Source organism: Pagrus pagrus, assembly GCF_965226575.1.
Source record: "Pagrus pagrus genome assembly, chromosome: 1".
NCBI lineage: Eukaryota > Metazoa > Chordata > Actinopteri > Spariformes > Sparidae > Pagrus > Pagrus pagrus.
This window is the reverse complement of record NC_140185.1, coordinates 36,931,385-36,957,390: the sequence shown is the minus strand read 5'-3', so window position 1 is coordinate 36,957,390 and position 26,006 is coordinate 36,931,385. Positions and strand designations below refer to the sequence as shown.

At 37.9% G+C, this 26,006-nt stretch overlaps 2 protein-coding genes and 1 pseudogene across 20 annotated transcripts in view; 2 read left to right on the top strand and 1 right to left on the bottom strand.

Moving 5' to 3' along the window:
• Positions 1-26,006, bottom strand: part of LOC311261541 (serine/threonine-protein kinase BRSK2-like) — a 175,647-nt gene that overhangs the window by 130,008 nt on the left and 19,633 nt on the right. For 3 of the 18 annotated variants that reach the window (XM_084360267.1, XM_084360275.1, XM_084360278.1), the window contains exon 1: positions 1,666-1,898. The exons of the other annotated variants lie outside the window; for them this stretch is intronic. The gene's annotated coding sequence lies outside the window, so the exon portion shown is untranslated. Of the gene's footprint in view, positions 1-1,665; positions 1,899-26,006 lie in introns of those variants that run through there. 18 annotated transcript variants of the gene reach the window in all.
• Positions 1,910-3,240, top strand: LOC311261723 (hatching enzyme 1.2-like; annotated as a pseudogene). Its single transcript has one exon. The product of its transcript is annotated as a hatching enzyme 1.2-like (transcript).
• Positions 12,039-19,229, top strand: LOC311266801 (up-regulator of cell proliferation-like; the record flags this gene model as incomplete). The annotated part of the gene is made up of 2 exons (XM_084369349.1): positions 12,039-12,093; positions 14,524-19,229. The coding sequence occupies 2 exons, from the start codon at positions 12,039-12,041 to the stop codon at positions 19,227-19,229; spliced, it is 4,761 nt and encodes a 1,586-aa protein (XP_084225475.1).

The following is a 26,006-nucleotide window of genomic DNA, read 5'->3' as shown; positions in this document are numbered from 1 at the left end:
ACCTAGTGGTGAAAATTCACAATGACAACAGATTATAAAATTTTTCGCGAGGCCTGATGTATTTACCAAATAAAATCGTGATTTCATCCATGTTCAGGCAGTGAAAAATGCGATCATTTGGGTCAAAGGAAAATAATAATAATAATAATAATAATCATTACAATTACAATAGGGTCCTTGCAGGTTCCCTGCTCGGGCCCTAATTACACATCAATAGATATGATGATCAATTAATCATTCATGTTATTTATCAATGATTAATTCCGACCTCCAAGTTTCAGCTTCACATAAGGTTTTATCCTGATTACCATTGTGAATTGAAAATCTTTGGATTTTGGACTTTTATTCAGTCAAACGAGCAATTGGAAGACATCACAAAAATATTAGATCATAAATAATGAATGAAACAATAAATCAATATTTAAAAAAATAAAGAGTTGCAGCATTAAACACGTAAAACTCCAGATTCCCGGTTTGAAAATCGGTCTTTTCCTTTGTTGTTCCACAGCAACGAAGCTAATTCACGGCGACATTAAGCCAAACACGAACAGGAATGCAGTCCCCTGCACAGCAAGAGGTTGCAAGTGGCCTAAACGTGGACGCTTCGTCTACGTGCCTGTCGCTATCTCCTCCACATACAGTAAGTGTTTATTTCCTTGATAATCTATGTGCATGTATTCACAAAGGACAGAGGCAGAGCTTGGCATCAGTGGGAAGTCTAAATCACACTGGATCTAAAAAAATATGTGCATCATGTTCAGATTTGATTCATGACTCTTAGTGACATGGTGCTAAGAAATAGTTCCTTACTGTAATTGCCTCCATTATCTATATGTGCCACTGGCTTGTATGGTTTGTGACTGGTTCCTGGTCCTGTGGGCAGGTTCTCAGGTTTGAAAATGTATTTTGTATTACTCATTTATTTCTTAGTTTTCAAAACAGGTTACAGTGTGTAATGTTAATGATGCTCAGAGCAAACTGTGTCTAATAATGAAGGACAGATGATCTATTGATGTGCGGTAAAAACCTGAACTACAAACATCTCAGTGCAGACCAGTAATGTGTTTGGTAAATTTCAGTTACTATACTTGGAGGAAGGGTATATATGGCCTGATTAGGGAGAAGACTTCTCAGCAGGCTATTCTTTGTCTTTGCAGCCACAGAAGAGCGCAACATCATCATTAGGAGCCTGCAGACCTTCCACCAATCCACCTGCATTCGCTTTGTCTGGAGGAGGCCGTCGGATCGGGATTACCTCCACTTCTTCTCTGGAAATGGGTAAGAACTACTGATGTGAGATACCACTGATTTTCTGATCCGATACCCAGTAAAACCCTGGCTGGTATAGCCAATACCAATATGTTACTGATACTTTATACAAACGCTTAATAAAACGGCATTCTGCAGTTTCAAGAATGCAGGGAACTCCTGCTGATGATGGACTAAACCATTATCCACTGAGCGTGTTTCCCCTCAGACTTTGTTGGTGTTTGTGAAATGTGGGAGAGAAAATGAAAAGAAGTTTGTTGCTGCTCAGTGAACTAATGTTAGTCTCAGTGTCCCCTCTGAGGGGACACACTACCTCAGATTCAGAGAAACATCACTATGCATCCTGCAAACAGCTGTTTGTTTTAAAAAATAGAATTTTTAAATACGTTCACTCACTTCCACAACGAATGCAGATCAAAATCTGACACAAAGCAGTAGCTGCTTTTGTCCACAGGGGCCGCCAGAATCACACATAACTAAAGATCCTTGCAGCTGCTCTTGTGTAGCAGGACACTCCCAGACCAATACGCTGTCAATCATCTAACATGATGACACTCAGCCAATCAGATCAATGCATTCTGATAAGCACTGCAGTCAGAGTCCGAGCAAAGTCATTTCACATAGCCTGTCTGAAAAGAGAAAAACAGACAAGTTTTAATTATGATGAAACTCCAGCTGCTCTTCTTATTACGCGTTTCTCCAATGAAGCACTTTATCTCAACATGCACATTGTTCAAAAGCTCTGTTGTTTATTTTAGTTTTAAATGCATCTCTTCTTTAACCAGAAATGAGAGATACATGTTATTTATGTATCTATAATTAATAATTCCTCCAGTAAATATTGTTGAAATATTATTGTACTGTGTGTGTGTGTGTGTCAGGTGTTGGTCCTATCTGGGTCGTCAGGGCGGAGGACAGATGGTCTCCCTGAAGAGAAATGGTTGTTTGTATACGGGTACTGTGCAGCACGAGGCTCTCCACGCTCTGGGCTTCCACCACGAGCAGGTCCGCTCCGACAGAGACAGATATGTCTCCATCCTCACCCAGAACATTCAGCCGGGTCAGTTCACCCACAAAAACCTTCATTTCAAAGATCTGTTTTTATGTTTCATACACTGATCTTGATCCCACTGATCTTGAAGAGGATTAATTCAATTAATGAACATTTTAAAAGCTGTGCTGAAATACTCTTGTCTGTTTTCTCTTCTTGTGCAGGAATGGGACACAACTTTGTGAAGGTGCAGACTAACAACTTGGGTACTCCCTACGACTTCAACTCTGTCATGCATTACAGCAAGTGAGTGTTTGAATGAGCGCTCTACTGGAAGTTATTATATCACACTCAGAGCAAATAAAACCCAAAAGAACTGACGAGTCAGGGTTAACTGAAGAAAAGGCCTCATTTGCAGTTGTATTGTTGCTTCATCGAAACTAATCAAAAGAAGCACGAATGTTTCAGTTGTGCGTACAGATCCAGTATGTTCCTGTGTTTCTACAACTCTAAATACCGCTAAAGTTTTGTTTTTGTCTTCCTCAAGATACGCCTTTTCCAAAAATGGCAAACCAACCATCATCTCGAGGAGTAATCCTAACCTTTCCTTTGGACGCGCCACACAGATGAGCGCCAATGACATTGCCCGTGTCAACAGGCTTTACCAATGCCGTGAGTGAAAACACTATATTATACATACAGTACATATTCATCCCACCTCTGACTGAGTTACTATGTAACAGCAGCACAGTCGAGCGAGACAAAAAAGTGTTGCAACATTACGTATCTGAGACTGTGATCCATCTATTAATCAGAATGTTATTTTTTTCCCAACCAGGACGGTAATGATGGAGGGGAAGTCTCAACCACCTGAAACTTGAAGTCTCGGCTTGTCATGATTACACCAAAGACCCAAGTCAAAAGTCCAACCACACTTCGGAGCCTCTGCTCGCATTTGGTCTTTTTAAGTATTTAATAGCACTGGGCAGTAAAATGACCAACAAGTCAGTGATGTAGAAATAGAATCTGCAGCTCCAGTCCTGCATTTGTCTGTGGCTGAGATTCAAACATAATATGTACATACAATCTCAGGAAACTGTTTCAGCTTGTAAGAAAGACTCATGAAGGAAATCGCTTTGGCTGCATGTTTCAAACAGGCCGGACAGCAGAGCCACCTGCTGGAGGTCGATGGTATTAAATTATTTTCCACAGCGGTCAGACATTGAACCAGTTTCCTGCAGAGCCTTTTTGAATCATTTGTTATTTGATAAAAACAATTTACTCTTTTACTCTTAGTTTTTTATTGGTTTATTATGCAAACTTTATGATTTGGTTATGTTCTTACTGACTGAGCTCACAGAAAGCCAAGAGACAATGATTTGATTTGATGCTTGTTAATGTTGTTGGCAGGTGCAGCTCTGAAATTACAATAATGAACTTAGCATAGAAAAAATGATGAAATTATTTCTGAACGAGTCAATTAAATGTGAAGTGACTGACTAGAAGCATTTTGATCTTTTGATGTTGCAACAAAATAATGTAAAATTATTCAATTTTCTTTAAAACACGTTTTTTAACTTGGAGTTCCTGTCTGTTGTTTTTACTGGGTATTTATGTATTCATGGTACAAAGTCATGGCTTTGTATTAATTTTCTTTAATGGAGTGAAACATTTCAATAAAAATAAATAAATAAATAACAGTGTGATTATTTCCACAAAGAAGAGGGCGCACCCCTCCATCATTTTAACAGATGTACAATACAGTTTGCATCATAGGTTCTCCTTAACTTGTCAGTGTAAGACTGCACTTCAGTTCTTTGTGTTTGATGGATAAACTCAGAGATCAAGTTAAAATCTGAGCTTTGTGGAGGTCTTACATTAACTCTAAGTTAGGGCCGAAGATAAATAAATAATTGCAGAAAGGGTCAATTCACACCTTGCATCAGATGCATCTCGTTTTGAGTGAGCTCTTGTGATCGGGTCTCACTTCCCTGCTCTATATGCAAATATACACCTACATCACTGGATACAATGTTTTTACACTAAGAAAGAAATATATTCATGTATAACGTTTGTCAATTAACAAGTAGTCCCAAATACTAAAGACTGTGTTTTATACAGAATTTCACAAAGTTTATATTGTATCAATTAGATCACAACAACGATTTAATTTAAATATAAAAATGTATGACAGCACACACCTCAAAGAAAGAGACTTACGTACGTGGTCATTGTCATTCAGAGAGAATATGGTGTGTAATTCCTCTGGAAAACATGTTTCTTTTAAGGCACACAAAAATTAATTATTTGTGATTAAAATAACAGTTGTTGTTTTTGTTTTTAAGTTAGAGTAGCAGCCCCTCAAAATGTCTGAACACATTCCTGGTTGTTGTTCTTTGCCAGTGAGCCTTTCTCTGTTGAAAAGTCACACCCCATATAATGACAGGCTCTTATTTGCACATTGTGGAGGATAAAGATAATCCTTCAATAACAAACAGAAATACAGGGTTTAGGGTTCAAACCACCAAACTCGTTTTTGATGGCCAGCCACCCTACCAACCTTTTAAGCCAGACATATGTTTCTGTGGCTCCTATTTATTTCCACAGCTTGTGCAAATTGCTTCACAAGTTTGGAGTAGCCAGAGCTGGAATGCCTCAATATGTGCGCATGTGTCTTATTTAACATAAAGTTTAAAACTGCTCCTATTACAGACAATACTGACAATGCTTTTGAAGAGCATATGGAAAACAATCAATCTAGCTAAATAATAAGGATTCCTGTCAGCTTTACAGGAAGTAAAAGAGAAATGCATCAATGATTTCTGAGAAACAGACTGTGTGAGATATGTGGCTGGCACTGATTCACATGGGTGTGTATCACCCATTAGCACCATGTCTGAGATGTCTGGCAATTACACAATCAATACACAATGGTTTTGCTGTTAACTCTGAAGGAAGTTGGCACAGTGCTGACAGAAACACCTGCCTGCATGTAAACAGAAACAAAACATGTTAACCAAGAAAACATCTTCACCTCTTTTGCAACAAATACCAACTCAAGAAAAACTCAAGTAAATGAAACACAAGCGAATTAGAAACATATTAACCTAACACACATGTGGCATACATCAGAGTAATGTTTCATCATTATTACAAAAGACTCAAACCTGCCATCACCGATGGCATCGTCACCATCTGACTTCGACTGTATGATTTGTTGGGGTTTATACCCAGTCAGACTGGTTTAGTGACAACATCAAGTCGAGACAATTGTCCTTGTTCAACACGTACAAGCTCAGAGGAGAAAGAACGGGATAAAAACATAGAAACCTGTTCTTCTTGTTGTATCAAATACTTTCAGTTTCTATGAGCAGTATAAAAACCACACCTGACACAGAAAGCCCCAGAGTCTCCTGCCGCCTGATGTCAGGTAAGTTTGACTGATTATATATTTTCTGGAACGATGTTATTGATCTGAATTTTCATCCAAATATATTGCAATGACTTTGCAATAGTCAATTGCTTCACAATGAAACTGCACATAACTTTATCTAATCAATGACAGACAAATGATAGTTTATGTGGAATGTCTTAAATGATCTGATTTGTTTTGATTAGAATTACATTTTTTGGTTGCATGCCACTAAAGAAAACAACAGAAAAAATAGAAAGGATTTTACAGGGATGAGGCGACGACCGACACTTTTTACAAGGAAAGAAACATCTTCATGTATTGTACTAAAATGCAGAATTTACAAGACGGCACAAAGTTTCTCTTCATGCAATGAGTCTTAAAATCAAGTGATTTGTACGGGAGTCTGGGATATTGTGGTCACTTCATAATGTGGTTCAAGTCTACCACTGTCATTCAGAGAGAATATGGTGTGTAATTCCTCTGGGAAACATGTTTCTTTTAACACATATAATAATGAATTATTTGTGATTAAAATAACAGTTGTTGGTAATTAGTGACCCTCATAGATCTGTGATTTGACTGCTTTCATGGGAGCTCCTGTTAACTCCCACCGAACTCAAACCCTGGATATACTGTAGGTCTGTTAATTACAGAAGCAGTACAATGCATGCTCTGTGTCTTTAATTATGGATACAATGCACAAAAAACCCCTTCTCACTGATATATATCACATGATATATCAAGCAATGTGCAGCCTCTCACAGCTGTATCACATTGGGCAATTATGCCTTATATTATGTCATTATTTGAACCAATCTTAGATAGTTGGCTAACATATATAGGCAGCAGGGTGAGGGGTGAGGTTACATTAGAGCTGCAGCCCCAGAAAATGTCTGAGCACATCCCTGGTTGTTGTTCTTTCCCAGTGAGCATTTATCTGTTGGAAAGTCACGCTCCAAATGATGATGTGCTTGTATTTGCACGTTGTAGAGGATAAAGGTGTTTTTATAGATAATCCTTCAATAACAAACATAACTGTAGGGTTTAGGGATCAAACCACCAAGTTCCATACCTATGACATTTTATATGATATGTTAAATATGTTGAAATTATGTCTTCATGTAGACCATGTTCATCTACCAGTCAAATATGACTTTGGAGAAATACCTTCACACTAATTACAGTTTTTCTCAGTCGCTTTGGTGCTTTTCTCACATCACTATTACATTTTGCACAGCAGTTAGTGCATTTCTCAAAACAATTAATGCAAACTGCAAAACCTAGTGGACAACCTGCAAAAGCATGTCACTTGCTCAAAATGGATAGTCCATTCCTCAAAAGCAAGTATTCATGTCAATGAAGCTGCCAGTGTCATCAAAATGAGAAGTCTTGACACTATCGTTTATGAACAAGATAGTCAAATGGCTTTGTCATGTTTTCATTATGACAGTTTATTCTCTCAGTGTTTTCCAATGCAAAAAAAAGGTCAGAACTCGGTGACGCTACCTGACAATGCTCAAGACAGCACTATACACTACTTGTACAGCCATTTGAAAACTACAGTAAAGTTACACATTGCTACACATTTTTACAGTATATGCTCTTTGCAATTCTACAGCATTGTGCAAAAGAAAAATACACTACAGTCACTTATTTAGAACAAACATAAGAAACACCCTTTCGGTAGAGCTGTGCACAAATGTGAACAATATAACAGTGCATATTGTAACTGAACATATATAGGTAAATCATTCTGGCACATCCAGACGTTCCTGTCTGTCTGGCCACATATTTTCATCTACATCACAACGGATATTATCCCTTGCAATGCAGCGAGGAAAGTATCTCCTGGAGTGGTGAATCCACCCTCTGCATGACTCTGCTGTGATGTCGTCACATGATGCATCCATGGCTGCTAGCAGGGCCATTTGCGCATGTGGACGCCGGACATAAACCTTCCACCTCCAGGCAGAGAAAAACTCCTCTATCGGATTAAGGAATGGGGAGTAGGGAGGGAGATATTCGACCAGCATCCTGTCATGTGCTGCAAACCACTGTCTGACCAGATGTGAGTGGTGAAAATGGACATTATCCCACACAACATACTTGTTGAGTTGGCCTCCACTCCTCTCATTCTCAGGGACTATGTCCCTGTAAAGAGTGTCTAAAAAAGTCAGCAGATGTTGTGTATTATATGGACCAAGAAGGGGGATATGGGTGAGGACGCCATTGTCTGAGATGGCTGCACACATTGTAACATTCCCTCCGCGTTGGCCTGGGAAATCAGTGGTTGCTCTCTGTCCAACGCAATTTCTTTCACGCCTTCTACCTTTGGCCAGATTGAAACCCGCCTCATCAACGTATATGAATGTGTGCAGTGGTTCCCTGGCTTCCAGCTCCAGTACACGCTTTATCGAGAGACAGAGAGAGAGAGAGAGAGAGAGAGAGTTTTCCTGTGTAACATAATGCATTTTGGAAAACATATTGTACAGTATGTTCTGTGAATACATATACAGAATTGCTAGTGTACTGTATGAAACTACACAAAGTAAAACAGTTTACAGTGCTGAACATTAGAGTATACATAGAAGACATGTTTTACCTGTACATACTGGTGACGGATCTCCTTCACTCTTTCCGTTCAAATGGCACTTTGTAAAGTTGTTTTCATTTAATTTCTCTTGAGCACTCTGTCAATTGTTGCAATTGACACAGATTCAATATTGCCAAATACACTTATCCTCTATGACACCGCTTTGAATTTCATTCAACCTTATTGCATTGTTTGCAATCACCATTGAACAAATGGCTTCCCCTTGCTGCGGGGTAAAAAGGGGCCCTCTTCCACCTCTGCGAGGTTGTCTTTCAATCCTATGTGGTGCAGAGTAAAATTACAGTAATGTACAGTAAACATGAGATATTATGAGATGTTGGATTACTGTCCAATACTATACATACCTGTTCTCCCTACGAAATGTTTGAATGATTGAATTCACAATGGTTCTTCCAACATTTGGCTGCACCCTCCGACCAGCCTCAGCCATTGTGAGGCCGTGATTGACAACATGGTCCACAACTGTAGCCCTAATTTCATTAGGAATCTGCCTATTTCGCCTCTTCTCCCTCTTCCCCTGTTTTGTCCCCTTCCTCCCCGCATCCTCAACCCTCTTCCACGTGAGTGAAAGCTGAAGTTCACCTGAGAGCAATTGTTCAATTAAGAGGCATTTCCAGGAAAAAATGATAAAGGTATAAAATTTGCTTGACAGAATTTGATAACTACTTCAACAATTTTGTATGTAATGACTCAAGTAATAAAAGACTAAGACCAAGTTTTATTGGGAATGACTATTCAGCATCCATAAGTATAGTTCATTTTGACTGACATGACATAAGCAAATGATAATGTTATAAAACAGCAGAGAATTGTATGAAAGCAACTGATACATGTCCAAAAGCATTTGCAATTTGTTCAGAGGAAGGAAAAATTGCTACTATGATGTGCACAAATGACGGTGGAGGTTGAACTAATAGTTATGAGAATTTTCATTCTGATCTGAGAAAAGCACCAAAGCAACTGAGAAAAACTGTAATACTGTCTCTCTCGAGACAAATTATAAAAAATTTGCTTTTTTGTTTTTGGCACATTGATGTCGTACAGTAACTAAATTTTAGTTGAAAAAGGGGGCGAAAAGACATCTCAGATGTTTTTAACGCTGAAATCCCAAAGTTACAGTGTGCTGACAATGCTTTTGAAGAGCATGTGGAAAAAAATGAATCTTGCAAAATGAGGATTCCTGTCAGCTTTACAGGAAGTAAAAGAGAAATGCGTCAATGATTTCTGAGAAAACGACTGTCTGTGAGAAATGCACATAACTATATCTAATCAATGACAGACTAATGATAGTTTATGTGGAATGATCTGATTTGTTTTGATTAGAATTCAATCTTTGGTTGCATGCCACTAAAGAGATTTTTTTTGTTTTTCTCTATTTTCTTTCCCTCTAGGTTTGAAAGCATGATGTAGCTGAGTGAAAAGTCAGACCATGTCTACAATGAGCACATACAGACAAGAGCTTGCAGGTACACTCCCACTTAGACTATTTATGTATAAACCAAATGCAGTTTTAAAAGGATATGACTTAATTTGTTATAAGAGGAGTTTGATAGATAGATAGATAGATAGATAGATAGATAGATAGATAGATAGATAGATAGATATAAACTAGCTGCAGAGGCTAACTCTTTTTTACCCTAATATTGGAACCGAAACTTGGAATCGATAAGAACTCTGAACAATGAGCAGAATCGGAATCGATAAAATTCAAATGATACCCAACCCTAATCAACTGTATCTGTATCAGTATATGCACACAGTTTTAGTTGTGAATCTCCACAGTTTTTTTAATCTGGCTGCAGGAGTTTGATTCCTAGTTAAGCTGTGCAATCCAACAAACTCACGAGAACAGACATGTGGAAAGAGTGATTTTGGACGTTCAATTTTCTGAAAGTAAAAGTTTAATCTGTTTTATGTTATACAAATGGCAGTTGGAGCACCTAGTTTTTGCATGGCTTTTAGGTTTAGCAGACCCCCTGTGGAGTCTATGAGAGATAACAGGTGTGCAGGGCAGGAAGGTGTTGTGGCAATCTAAGAAATAAAGAAATCCAACAATGATCCGTCTTTCTGTTAGTTTACACAAAGCATTTACAAATATGCTTAATCATACAAACATTAGTGGTCTTCACAGCAAAGAGCAAAGATCTGCTCTGTGTGTCTGTTCTTTAATCAACAAGTGAGCATGCAGGGGAGGGGCTGCCACACAACCGTCACAATAGCTAACAGAGGTTGCAGCTAGAATCAGCAACCTGCATCTGCCTCGTCTTAACCACAGGTTCCTGTTTACCTGGAGCCATGGCCTCCGTTTCTCTGAGGTATAGAGACAACTGGGTTAGACCCAGTAATTTCAACTGAACCGAACTCCTACCATCTTAAGACAATTATCAAGACATATGCTCAAATGTTATACACTGACCCATTGGATTACAATGACTGTGGAGTTACACTCGTCACCCTGTCAACTTTATATGCTTTAAATATTTTACTATTTTGTACTTGGTCTGAGTTTTCATCCAACATTTTGAATTTCTTAAATGGAGTTTGTCAAATTCTTAACATTGAAATTGCTCATAACTGTATCATCTCAATGACAGACTTAGGATACTACCTGTGCAGTATTTTGATTTTGATTGTCGCAACTGAGTATTGAGTTGCAGCAATGAGTAATTAAGAATAGGTGTTTTTGGTTCTGTGATATTTAAGATATTTATATATATTTATTTAGGGCGGCTGTAGCTCAGTGGGTAGAGCAGGTTCGAACCCCGGCTCCGCTGGGCGGAACCGAGCTACATGCCGAAGCATCCTCGAGCAAGATGCTGAACTCCAACATTGCTCCTGATGCGCAGTTGGCACCTTGCAAGGCAGCCTCTGCCATCAGAGGGCCCTGCGATGAGCTGGCGTCTCATCCAGGGGTGTACCCTGGCCTTCGCCCCTTGAGAACTGGATTTGGCCCCAGTAGCCCCGCAACCCTCCCTAATCAGGACAAGCAGACAAGAGAATGAGATGAGATGAGATATATATTTATATTATTTTTGCCTCTAGGTTTTAAAGTACAAATGAATGGAAAAGCTGGACCATGTCTACAGTAAACACAGATGGACAAGAACATGCAGTTCTTAAGAGTACTTGTTTCTGACTGGATATATACATACAGTCTAAAAGTGATCAAAGCTGTTTAATAACAAAAAAATGGCACCTCATGTTCTGAGAATATTTGACTGCCCAACCTGCATTAACGCCCAAACACAACTCAACACTAACATGGATGATTTAACTATCCAGTAAAGTGCACACCAACCTCTTCCACAGGCAACATTTGTCCTCATCAAGATGACTCATGTCGCTGCCTCAACAATCAGATAAATGCTGCAGCAGCACGTTACACCTTCTGTACGATTGTATGTGCTGACATCACATCCTTTGCTGACACGACTGTGCCCTAGGGCAGAGCGTTGCTTCACAGAATATTGATGGCCTGAGGGACGTTCATAAAGGTGGCTCAGAAAGAAAGAAATAATCTACCAAACACAAATTTCCTCACTTTTTGTGTTACGTTTGTATACATATAATAGTGAGTATTGGTTACGGCCAAGGAGCCTCAATGTCTAATCAAAACTGTATCCAAGAAATTGAAGAATTTTGAGTTTTCACTCAGACAGACTGGTTTACTGATCATTATATTAAGAAACCTGTTGTTGTTGTTGTTATTGCTTTTGTTGTATCAAATTATTTTGTTTTTTGTGTGCAGTATGAGAACCACAGCTGACCAAGACAGTCCTAAAGTGTTCGGCCATCTGATCTCAGGTAAGCTTCAGTTAAAATGTATCTGCTGGAACCATTTTACTGTTTTGTACTGAATTTGAATCTAAATCTATTGTAATTACTTAGTTAGTCCTGTGCTTTATGCTGAAACTGGACACAATGAATGATCCAATCAGTGACATACTACCTTAGTCTAACATTGATGTATGCACAATTTTGACTGGTCTGATTCAATTGTTTGCTACTGATCTGCAATGAGTTACCAAGAATACAGCGTCTTTGTTTCTGTGACATTAAAATGATGATATTGTTGCCTTCAGGTCTGACAAGACAGGGAAGTTAAGGGAACGGTCAGACCATGTCTAAGCTGAACAAAGGACAAGAGCCTGCAGGTACAGTCCCAGTTAGACTACTTCATAGTACTACTCATACACACAACTCTTTCGTTAATTCATAAAAAATGTTATTTGTATGTGTATTTCCTTAAAAAAAAAAAGTACACTGTTTAAGTCACATAGGTAACAAAAAATGGCACTTGAGTCTCTGAGAAGCCTTCAGTGCCTGCGTAAAAGTTCCTGCACAAAGGCCCGACACCACCCAACATAAACATGGATGATTTATCTAACCAGTAAAGAATCGTCACCAACCTTTTCCAAGGACAGATCGCGACTTTCTTGATGTTTTGTTAAGAGGAAAAGAAAGTGCAGCATTAGAGGCAACCTGTGAGGTTACTGACCACTAGAAGTGCAGATCTCAAGGATACACACAACATGTTAAGGTAACACTGACTCGAAAGAGGAATTTTGTTTGTTTACAAAAACAACACGGAACCTGAACACAAAGGCTCACCTCCTCTTAAATCTATAGCCAAGAAGAAACACATTCAAATGTAAAAGAATGAGTAAAAAAGTAATGCACCATGATGCACACACAGATCCAATAGGATTTCAATTAATAAGGTTGTTTACCATGATGACATATACGAGGTGTGCTGGTTCTGTTCTGTTGTCTGCAGCTTTTTGTCCAGTCAGTGCATTGTAGCTGTTTCTTCATTCAACATTCTTTCCTGCACTATTTAAAACTGATAAAAATATGATTCTGAAAAAAAACATAGCAGCTGCTTCACAATAATAATAATTCACATTTGTAAACAAAAGCAGTACAGGCAATCAAACTCCTCCAATGAGAAATGTCTTAACTTGGTAGTTACACAGAGTTACACACAGTTGCCAAGCAGATGAATTCCTGAAGTTTGACCCTTTGTTCATTCACACCTAGCTATATCATTGCCTTCAAGGCATTTCTATCAAGTAAATTTACACACAGTAGCAGCACACGCAAAAATACCGGCGAGGATCCCAGGGCAAAAATGGGCTTCATTTAAAAACATTTTAAAAAGCTAATGCTAGCTGATCTAGCACTGCTAAACTCAAAAGAAGAAAAAACAAAAGAACAATAAGATGACAAAAACTTTTGACTGGGAGGCAGTTAGCTTAGTATTAAGACTGCGAGCAGGGTGAAACATGCACATTTGCAAATCACACATCCAGCTGAACAATGTGTAAGTAGGCCTGGGCGATAAACTGAAAATTTACCGATACCGAAATTTACGACAATAACCGACATCATTTTGCCCATGTCGGTATATTTGGTGTTTAAAAAAATAAATTAAAAAAAGTCGTTTTATGTCTTGTTTGGCTGTGTGTGTAGGTAGGCTACCAGTATGTTCATGTGTAACTGTTGCCAAAATGCAACCTCGGCTTATTTTGTGAATGAACACGAGTCAAACCTTTGTGTAAAAGCATAATTACGACGAAAAAGCCACTTTTTTCATGTTGTGTCGAGTCTTCTTAGTGTTTTAAAAATAGCGATTTTGATGCTACAGAAAAGTTGCCCCTGTACCTCCATTGTAAATGAGTTTGACCTGGAAACGAAACTACGGTGAATCTTAAAAGTGGCTTTTTCAGTTCTGGAGGAAACATTGTTACATGCCTCAGATCCTGCCTGAAGCCTGAAATGGTAAACATGCTAGTGTTTCTTAGCAAGAACCTGGAGTAAACACTAGTGTGTAGAGTAGAGTGATCACATGCAGCCATGAGTCAGATTCACATCTACAACACTAGTCTGAGTAAACAGGTCAGGATACCAAGTCTGCTACTCCTTTTTTAAGTGCCCTGTTCAAGCCCCCCTTATTCCTAATCATCAGTGCTCTTATTTGTTTAAAAGAGTTTAAAGTTGTCACCTGTCACATGGCAGTGTTATTTGCAATAGTTTTTTCAGTGTTTTATTGACATTTTTGTTCATAACATTATTTTTCATTTGTTTAAAGGTGACACTACCTTTTTTTTTTTTAGGCAGTGGGGGGGGTGGGGGTGGGGGTTTTACTTATCGTTCATTTATTGTTATCGAGGTGAGTTGCTCAATATATCGTGATATTGATTTGAGGCCATATCGCCCAGCCCTATGTGTAAGTGATTGTCTTTTTCTGTTTGACAGTCCTTCCCAGTTTTCTCTCCAAACTTGGACTGCAGGATTTTTATCCCAACAAGCTCACTCTTCGGTCCTTTTTGGAGATCAACAAAAACAGCCTCAATGAGGACGTTGTTTCATCAGTGAAGGAAATACCTTGGTGTTTCCTCAGAAAACTGTTTAAAATCAATGCAGAATGTAGAAGCTGTACACAGTTACCAAACAATGATAGGATAGAAGACAATGATCCCTTTAGCCTGGATCTCTACACTGCAGATGACTCTGCAGATGATAAGGTTAACCCTCTCGACCTCATAGTAGCACTCTTCCTTTGTGCTGACAGCTCTCTGCAACAGGAAATGGCCCTAAAGATGTCAATGTGCCAGTTTTCTGTCCCACTGCTGTTGCCCGATGGCAATAACAGTCAGTGTACTCTGATGCTGTGGACTCTGAGAGACATCGTCAAAGAGTGGTGTCCACATGATTTGTCTGAATCAAGAGGGTTTGTTGAAAACAACATTGTCCAAGCAGATATACCATTCTTTTCCTTTGTGAGGCTCGAAAACTGCAGTTTATCAAAGTCTCAGGTTTTGAACCACATTCTCAGCCGTGGCCAGCTGCATCACAATATGTTCATACACAGAGATATGGAGGGAGGAGCAAACGCAAGAAAAATTGCAAATGGTTTGGTAGAGGTTTGCTGGTTCCTCCCCGACGGTAACAGAAATCTTGACGTATTTCCAAAACCAGTTGCCTTCGCCAATCTGAGAGGAGACATTGGTCAGTCAATCACACAATTCAAATTTCTTTTTGAAGTGTCAACTGCTACCTTTGTATTTCTGGACAAAGTTGAAGAAAATGAGCACAAGATTCTGACTTCACTTCAAGATGTGAAATCCAAACTTCTCTTGGTTGTTAATCGCAAGTCAGAAAATGTTAAAGAGGACATGATGTCTGTCAATGCAACAAAGGACGAGTTAGATTTACCAAACAGCAATGTGAAAGTCAAAGACTCAAAGATAAATGTTGCAGAGCTTTCAAAGAAACTTTGTGAACTCATCAAGGCACACCCATCTGATGTAAAATCCACAATAAGGATTGAAAAAATGCCTGACAAAGCAGTTCATCTTGGTCTGTCTGTGGACGAAAGCAAAACTGACGAACGAAGGAAAACAGCTGAGGAGATTATTAACAGCATTGGGGACCAAAGTATACCAGACTACAAGAAACAACAGCTTCCTTTGCAAGGAGAAAACTGGAAAAAGTTGTCAAAGTTAGAGAGAGAGGAATGTAGAATGAAAGATGCTGGTGACTCCAGCCCTGAAGAGTATAAATCTCAGCTGCAGGGAGAAAAACAAAGAATCAGGGAGGAGCAAAGCCAACTAAAACTATCCAAAGCAATGAGGAGTTTTATTGAAACTTTATCAACAAGTGACAAAGAGAAAAGAGATTTTTTCCTTAAATCAATGAAAGTCAAGTTGAATACACATTCTCGGGACAAACTTACTGAGCTCCGTGACAAATTTAAAGAGCAATGCAAGAAAGAAGATGCAAAACTCATTGAAGAGTTGGATCGGGCTTTGGTGGATAGCTCTTTAGGAATAGAGCACTACATGAGAGAGATGGGACTGATCTATGAGTTTTCCTCACAGTCAGAAGACCCTGCTGATGACATGTCTCATCTGCCTGGTTTGGCTGCTGAAATGCTCTTGGATGGACATCCTTTAGAGCTCTTGGATGGAGATGCTTCCAACATCCCAGAGAGATGGGTGACAGATGTGCTCATGGAGCTTCACAGGAAGGTTGGAGAGAAGAGCAGACTGTTGGTACTGACTGTTTTGGGTGTTCAAGGTACCGGGAAGTCAACACTCCTCAACACCATGTTTGGAGTACAGTTTCCTGTCAGCAGTGGAAGATTTACAAGAGGAGCGTACATGCTCTTCCTCAAAGTGGCTGAGGATATGCAAAAAGAGCTGAACTATGACTTCATAGTCCTCATTGACACAGAAGGTCTCAAGTCTCCTCAATTAGCACAGATAGAGGACAGTTACGAGCATGACAACCAGCTGGCAACCTTTGTCATTGGTATGAGTGACATTACCATTATCAATGTTGCAATGGAGAACTCAACAGAGATGAAAGATGTTCTGCAAATTGCAACTCATGCATTCTTGCGAATGAAGGAAATTGGTAAAAAGCCAGTTTGTCATTTTGTGCACCAAAATGTCGCTGGAGTTTCAGCTCACACCAAGAACATGTCAGAAAGAAAACATCTCCTGGACCAACTCAATGAAATGACACAAATTGCAGCTGAAATGGAGAATCAGCCATCTATAAAGGCATTCACAGATGTTCTGGACTACGACATCGAAAAAAACAACTGGAACATCCCAGGACTCTGGCTTGGGACTCCACCAATGGCACCAGTGAACAGCGGTTACAGTGAAGCTGTAGCAGATTTCAAGAAAAATCTCTTGGAGACAGTGAAAAGTGACAGAAGTGATGAACTCTCGAAGATCCCAGAGTTTCTAGAATGGCTGAGAAGTCTCTGGAAAGCAGTCAAATACGAGAACTTCATCTTCAGTTTCAGAAACACTCTTGTTGCTCATGCCTACGACAACCTTTGCAAAGAGTTTAATCAGTGGGAATGGGAGTTCAAAAAAGAGATCTTCTCTTGGCAAAAAGAAGCAGAGTTGGAAATCTTAAACGCTGGTGAATCTGAATTCAATGATCCGAATGAATTTGCTGAAATGAAAAAAATACAGGCATTGCAAAAAATGGTTGACCAAGAAAAAATAATGAAGCAGAAACTCGAGGACTACTATGAAAGGAAGGACAGACGTGTGCACCTGATTGAAAAATACAAAACTGAATTTAACAACAATATCAGAGGTCTTAAAAATGGAATCAAACATTCAGTGAACAATAAATTGGATTGTGCACTTGAGCTAAGAAAAAGTTTAAAAGAGGTTCAGAACATTCAAAGAAAATCCAGAGAAGTGACTGAAGAACAAGTAATGAAACTCATGAGAGACTGCAAATACCACACATTGTCTGAAGAGGAACTGACAAAGGAATTTGAAAAAATGTGGACTGAAGTCACTGCGAATGTGTCTGGCCTGAAAGAACACAATATATCCGCAAGAATCATCGGCCAGCTGAGGAAAAACCTCTTAAATCATAATGTCAAAAAGGAATTGAACAAGATAAAAGACCTAAATGAAATTGGGGTGAAGACATTTGAGGTAAAAACTGAACATGTAAAAGAAAATATTGCAACAGGTATTTTCACCAAATTTATGTTGAAGAATGCTACAAGGAGAGAACTGCAGAGCTTTGCCAACAGTGTCATTGAGTCTGGCAGACGGTTTGTAGAAGATATTGCAAAAACAGATGCAGATTACAATGATTCTTTTACAAAGGAGCTTCTGGACAAAGTGGACCAATCCCTTCAACACCACAAAAAACATTGCAATTCCAAGTTCGAGATTGACCTGAAACTTCACATGTGTGGCATTGCCTCAAGAGAGTTCCTTAAAATGCAAAAAAAATTCTTGTTAGATAAGGATCCCAAAATTCAGCTGGAAAAGTACAAGAGTCAGTACCTGTCCGATTTTCTTGATACAGGCAAAGAGAAAAAGGATCACTGCCAACGCAAAGCAAATTCTTTTGTCACATTTTGTATCAAACCTGCTGTTGAACAATACATCAGGAGATCTCTGGGAATAGACATTGTGGATGAAATTATGAAGTTTGCAGAACAGTCAGCAGAGTACAGCATCCGCTCCTTTTTTCAGTACAACATACAGAAAGAGTTGTTGCTAAAGGAGGACTTTGAAAGTTTTGTCAAGTACATCTGTAAATATGAAATATACGTCAAGGACTGGATATTTCAACACATCCTGCAAAAAGTGGAGAACAAAACTTTGTGCAAACTGAAGAACAAGACTCTGCAGGTCATAGTTCAGAAAATAACAGAAGCAACAAAAAAGGCCTCAAAAGGAGAGAATGGTGTTCAGCTGCCAGACAACAAGGAAAGTATCACAGTGCTCATCAAAAACATGCGCAAATATTTGATCAAAGACATCTCAATTTCAGAGGAGGATGAAAAAACCATCATGTTTCAAAACCAAAGCACATGCCATCCATTTACAAAGTGCCTCACTGAATCATTGAGTGAAATGAACGAACAGCTGCAGAAGGAATTCTCAAACTCTGAAGACATCACTGAGACTCTGAACAAACTTCCAATCAAACCACAAGATGAGCTTTTCAAGCGGGTGTTTGGCTGTGGACTACAATGTCCATTTTGTGAAGTTCCTTGTGAGGCTGGAGGCAAAGAACACAAGAAACATCATGCAGCTGTTCATCGGCCACAAGGTCTTGGTCGATACAAGTATGAAAAAACTGACAAGCTGGTTGAAACACTGTGTACAACAAGTGTGCACAGTCAACAAAAATTCAAGAAAACAGACACCAAATGGCAGTGGCATCCTTACAAGAAGTACACCACATACTATCCAGACTGGCACATTCCTCCTGACCCCACAATGGAGGCATCTGACTACTGGAAGTACATCCTGGTTAAATACAATGACAGATTTGCTCAAGAATACAAAGCCAAGGCAGCAGATGTTCCAGAGGCCTGGAGAAGCATCACGAAGGAACAAGCACTGAAAGGATTAAACAATGCTTTCAACATAAAGTGAACAGTGTATGATCCTGACTAAGACCTTCAAACAAAGCTTCAGACATGTAAATATACAAATGTACTTTGGAGAAGAGCAAAAGGATATGAAGACTGAAAATCAAATCAGTCAAATTAAAGACCGATCAATAATGTTTAAAATGAATCAACTCTGCTGAGCCATTATTTTTACTTAAGAAATTATAAATCTTTAGCCTGATTCAGTGTAATGACAAACAACTCAACTATTTTGGAACTTGACAGAAAACAAGATTTTACATTTTATTTTTCAGTAAAAGTCAAATAAGGACTAAACCAGTGATTGACAGTGAAAACTGTGACATGAAACGAGTGTAACAAGTTGCAGAATTTGAGAAGCTGGTCACTGATTTTAGTAAGATTTCAATTATTTTTCATATTTTTTAAATTATTAGTTTTCATTTTGAATTTTTTTGAAGATTACAAATGTTTTGTTTTCACTTAATTGTCTAACATCCTCATGCAAGAGGTCTGGTATGCACAATAATGATGATGACAATGATCATGAAAAAAGAAAATACTGATGTTCTACAAAGATGAATTTTGGTTTTATATATTAGTTGTTTTTTCTTTTGGGAAGTGCCGACATTTATACTGGTGAGCACAATTATGATGCTGAAAATGAAAATGATAATGATGCACTTCAAAGATCACATGGATCACATCTCATGTTATTGTCATGTTATATTTCATCTTTTTGTTTTTTCTGTTTTTATTTTTCTTTGTTCCTATTTTACATAATTGCATAAATAACTGGTGTGCACAAACATAATGATGAGGACGATGATAATGATGATTTACTACAAAGACCATGTGGAATGAGATGTTTTGTTATGGATATGTCAGCATGGTTCATTCAGACTTTTAATGTCAGTTAGATTTTTTTATGTTTACTTGCAAAGAAAGACAGAAAAAAATATGTATATTTGATACCAGTCAGTGAAGTACAAGTGCAGATTTTTATTACTTTTGGCGCTGACTTTCTTGTTTTTTACTTTTAAATATTTACCTTTTTTTTGTTTTATCATTTTTTCAATGTTTTTTAAAGAATATAATGACCAGTGTGCACGAGAATGTTGATGATGTAAGTCTATGTAATACAAAGATCATGTGATGAGATTAAGTCTTGTCAAATATGTCACTACCTGCCTTTTTATAGTTTTATTCCTCAACAATTTTGGAAAATGAAACCTGAAAAGGTAAACAGAGAGTAAACACATCAGCAGTAGTTGAGATTTATCCATGTTGATGTCAATGACTTTTTGTTTCATGTGCAAATACTGTGGCATCCTTGTTGTAAATGATTAACTCATGATTTTCATTATTTTAGACAGACAATGATGATGATGATGATGATGATGATGTGTTGAACAAGTAACAAAGAAGTTAAAAGCTGGAAATAGTTTTGTTTTCTCTGACTTAAATATGTTCTTATTATTCTTATTATGTTTTGTTGTTCTGATGATTACAACACGTTTTCAGTTCTGTCCATTATGGCTAAAAATAATGATGATGATGATGAAGATGTTTTTGAACATATCATTCTTATATAATATTTTAACTTTTATTTCTACTGGTTAGATGCAAAACATTTGTATCTCTTGATGTGTGTTTGATAAAAGTCAGTGAATAAGAAATGTTGATGTAACTGACTTTGTTGCTCATGTTTAAATACGAGTTGACAGCAGCTGATACTGTGGTTTCCTTTTATCAGCTGATCATGCTGAATTTCTGACTGATTTTTTGAGACCGATGATGAATAAAACAGTGAAGATGTTGAAAAGCTGGTAGCTATCTCCTATTTGTTAACATTTTCTGTATTTTATTTTTGTTTGATTTTATTGATGAGAAATGTTTATTTTCTCCTTTTTTCAAGCTGATAAACAGTTCAGTCATGTGCACACTGGAGAGTGACAATTATGGTATGTTTTCAAAGATCATGTGATAAAGTTTGGAAATAAATATAATACAAAGACAAATAATGTTTCAAGTCACTTTTGTCAAATGTATTACACATTTATTCTTTAGTTTTTTGTATTTGAAGCTTTAACTAACGTCATTACTGTTAATCATCCCCTTTTCTGACTTTCAGTAGTTATTTTCCAGTCATTCCTTAATTTCTATTGGGCATTGCATTATGGGACAATGGTGTATCTATAATTATAACACAACCATCACAAAACAGTTTATAATTAGGACACAATATATTATTCATAGAGAAGTATATTATAGAGAGGGGGGTATTTTTTATATGTAAGAATAATGCATCTCTCTAAAATACAATGGAGGTGAATGGAATGTTATATTTGCTGCTCACATCATTGAAAAAGTACATTAAATAAAAGTTCCCAGTTAGTGTGGACCCCCACAGAAGTGTTTGAAAAGCAAACAGTGAACACAAGAAAGAAGTACAGTGATACAACTGTGTGCAATTCAGTCTCCTGCCACTAGAGATCACAAGAAATCAGAGACTGCACAATCACATTACTGTGTGTGATATATTCATATCAGTTATACTGTATGACCATAACAATGTTCTATCTATATATAGATTGAATATACATAAACAGTATTGTGATGGTAGTGTTTTAAATGTAATACATCAGTGTTTAAATTGATGCTCTGTAAATGATATTTTATATGAAAGCTGTGTGTGTTACTTTGGTTGAAGGTTCAGAAAAGAGAGAAGATTTTTTTGAGTGCAGTATTTCATTTGAAACAGATTTGTGGAGTTTTGACAAAACTTTTGTGTTCAGAGTTTTGGGAAACTGAGCTGTACATTCAGGAAACATGTTTCAACATTTAGGAAGTGAAAAAAAGTGTAATAACTGACACAGAAAAACATCACTGACAGATATGCTCTCAAATACAAGTTTTAGTTCTAATAAACCACCAAATTTACTTGATAAGATACTGAATATAAGCTGTAACAAATACTGTACAGGACATCAAGTCTGCACTAACACATCACTCACGAAACACTTTGAAAACAACCACAAGGGGGCACTCAAAGCACATGAAGTCCACAATGAATAGAGGCCAAAAGCACAAAATGCTTCACAGGCAAAGAGCACTGAAAAACAGGAATAAAAGAGCACAGTTAATATAATAATAAGATTTGAATGAGACAATAAAACATCAATATTTTAACAAAACTACAATCACATAGATAAAATCTGAAGTAAGTTTAAGTTTAATTTAAGTTTTATTTGGAATGGGACAATGCACATTAATGAACATCGATATTAAATAGCGTTGTAAATGTGCCGGATTATAGCAAGGCTGCTAATTTGCATCCGTAGTCCCTAGTAAATAAATAGAAGAGATACAGAACCATTCTTGGTTTAATTCTCTTCTCTCCTATGACTGACATCAACACACGACTCCAGCGAGTGAGCATTGTTTGGTTACACCACTACAGCAGCTGGGTTATAAAGTGAGATGTAAAGCAACAGTTCACCCCAAAATGACAATTTAATCATTATCTCCTCCCCCCATGCTGATGGAAAGTCTTTTCAAGTCTAGTTAACAAAACATTTCTGGGGATTCATAGCAAAACAGCGCCGCAGCATTCTCCTAACAAGATGTCAATGATGATGATAAATAATGACTCCATTTATTTGTGAAATTTTACTTCATGGTGAGCTCAGAGAAACTTTGTCTCTCCAGCAGATGAATGTGAAAACACCCTTTTATTGTTCAACTCCACACATACATCTTCCATCTTCCCCCCTGCTACAAGGGTTTTTTTTTTTTTCTGGGACGTGTTTCCTCACTCAAGTCTTTGAGGGTCATACATAAATACATAAAAATACATATATAAATAAAGTCGATTTGATTTGATTTGATACAGGGCTGATTAGTAACTGATATTTTTTTAGTACCAGCACCATATTAGTTCATGCACTTAAACAACATGCAATAAATCATTTAGCTTTGCAGACATAAACATAAATGCTGGACTTTGGACACCGTTTGTGCCAAATAAACAGGTGTCAGGAGGGAAACTTGATCCTATGTTGTAAATTAAAACAATTCTGTTTCATTTGAGTAGAAGTGACCATGAATTTTTAAAAACACCAGCTGCAAATATGAATTAACACATGGTGGTTTTTAACACACTGATTTCTTTTTAATATAATTATTTATAACTGAAAAAGAACAAAACCAATAAATTAGCCAAAAGGTTTAAATAAACTGATTATGTGTATTTCAGGTATCATATCAGCACTAGTATTCAAACAATACCTGGTCATATTTTAACTAATCAACTGAGAGAGAGAGAAAGACAGTGTGTGTGTGTGTGTGTGTGTGTGTGTGTGTGTGTGTGTGTGTGTGAGAGAGAGAGATATATATATATATATATATATATATATAGAGAGAGAGAGAGAGAGAGAGAGAAAGAGAGACAGTGCACATGTGCACAGAAACACACCAACAAACGATGTAGAGCAGAATGAGGCAGAGACCCACTGATAATTAACATTCAACAGAGAACGCTCAACTTTTTTAACCAGCTGAAGTCCAGCCAGAGACGCCCTCCACTCCAAAGCCCTCCAAAGTCAAGAGCTGAGCCCAGAAAAGAGTCCCCTATGTCAGCTGGTACTGAGGCTGACTGCCCCTCTCAGACAGTCTGACCAGCCTCACAACAACACTGCTCTCCAAACATCAATCAGAGTCAAGCACATTATAACACAATGTAAAGAAACCTGCAACACTGGAGAGAAGAAACTAAAAGCCAAAGTGGATCAGAACCAATCTCGCCCTAAAAACATGATGAGTCAGCAGAACATCTCTCTACTGTCAGAGATAGGAAGCAGAGACAGATGCTCACCAAGTACAGGCTCAGTGACCACACACTGACAATCCAAACAGGAAGACACAAACAATCATGGCAACAAAAGACAACACAACATGTGGTCACTGCTCGACAGGTGAGGCTGAGACAGAGATGCACTTTCTCCTACAATGTAAAGCATTCAACGACACCAGGAACATTTATTTTAACAAGTTCAACTCTGTAATCTCAGAGTTCAAAGAGCTGAACGACATATCAAAATTAAAAATACTCCTGGGAGAGTAAGATAGGGCATATCTGCTGCCCAATGTGTGTCAACATGCCACAACCTGAGGGACAGTGAGTGACCAACACACACACACACACACACACACACACACACACACACAGTATATACTGTATATATAATTAATGTAAATCAATCTTGGTGCTGTGTTGGTGTTCGTGGTGTTATTTGTTGTGTTCTGTCCGAGTGTTTGGACTGATGCTTTGGCGAAATAGTTGTTAAAACTTTCATGCCAATAAAGCCCCTTTGAATTGAATTGAGACAGAGAGAGAGAGTATGTGTGTGTGTGTGTGTAAGAGAGAGAGAGAGAGAGAGAGTGAGAGAGAGAGAGAGAGAGAGAGAGAGAGAGTGAGTGAGTGAGTGAGTGAGTGAGTGAGTGTGTGTGTGTGTGTGTGTGTGCAAAATCAGCAGAGCAGAGTTAATCATCAGCACAAACACAGGCTACACGCCATCTCCCTTTCCCAACCCTCTCTCTCTCTCTCTCTCTCTCTCTCTCTCTCTCAAACACACACACACACACACACACACACACAGTGGAGTTATGGAGATTTCACTGGTGAACACCTTTTTTCTCCAGGTTCGGGGGTTTCAAGATTTCAGATGAAGAAACTAAAGAGTTCAAATCAAAGAAAGAAACAAAGACACAGAATGAAAGACAGGTTTAAAAATAAGAAGATAAAGATTCAAAGTTAAAAATTCCACTAAACTTCAAAAGAAACATGAACAATAGAACCTGTCATCTAACAACCCTGCAGCTCTGCAGTTCAACACCCTTGAGATAAAATGAAATAATATCAGACAGCATCAGCCTGCCACTACTCAGTAAATCAGTGTTGTCCACATGTTGTCCACATGCAATATAATAATAGATCTGGTCTCTTGTCCTGAACAACCTCACAAATTGTCACAAACAATTGTAATCAACTGAGGCTGCTAAAGAACATGGGTTTTATATGAATTCATTTCATTTTAAATGGAGTAGAGGAAAGAACAGAGCAACATTATTTAATAAGGATTTCATAAATACACAAGCCACATTTAAGTGATACAGAATAAATGACTCTGATAAGCGTGATAACCTGTTTTTCCACTGAACTAGCAGACTCTTATCATGAGAGCAACAGGGCTTAGGCGAGGATAACAGCTTCTACCAGTGATTGGCTTGTTTTTCAAATACTAAGAAACAAATGGTCCTCTCAAAACCACATCAGAATTATTATTCAATGATTAATCATAGAATAGTGTTGGTCTGTCACCACTAAAAATCTAAACGACCCTCGGAGGTGTTGGAAAACTATAAAATCCCTTTCTTCAAACTGTTTAACAGGATTCTGTTGCTGGTCAGGGCAAAGATTTAGATTTTAAAATTGTTTTTTTATTTATTAGTTATTTTTTACCAAGCATTTTATATCTTCTGGCTCTTTGTTTGGCTGTGCTTGTGCTAAAATAGTGCTGTGAGTGACATGCAAGACAAGACTAGAGGTAGTTGTTAACCAGAGATTCCAGGATTTTTGCTAAGAAGGATTGTTTTGAGACTGAGGGTTGAATAATTATTTAAATAATCTCTATCACCACCTTTATGTTAATTAACAACCTGGGCAAAAAGATTTAATTTGAGTTGTTTTTATTTTTTTCTAAAATAAATTGTGCTTTTTGAATGTGAAAGTGTCTTGTTG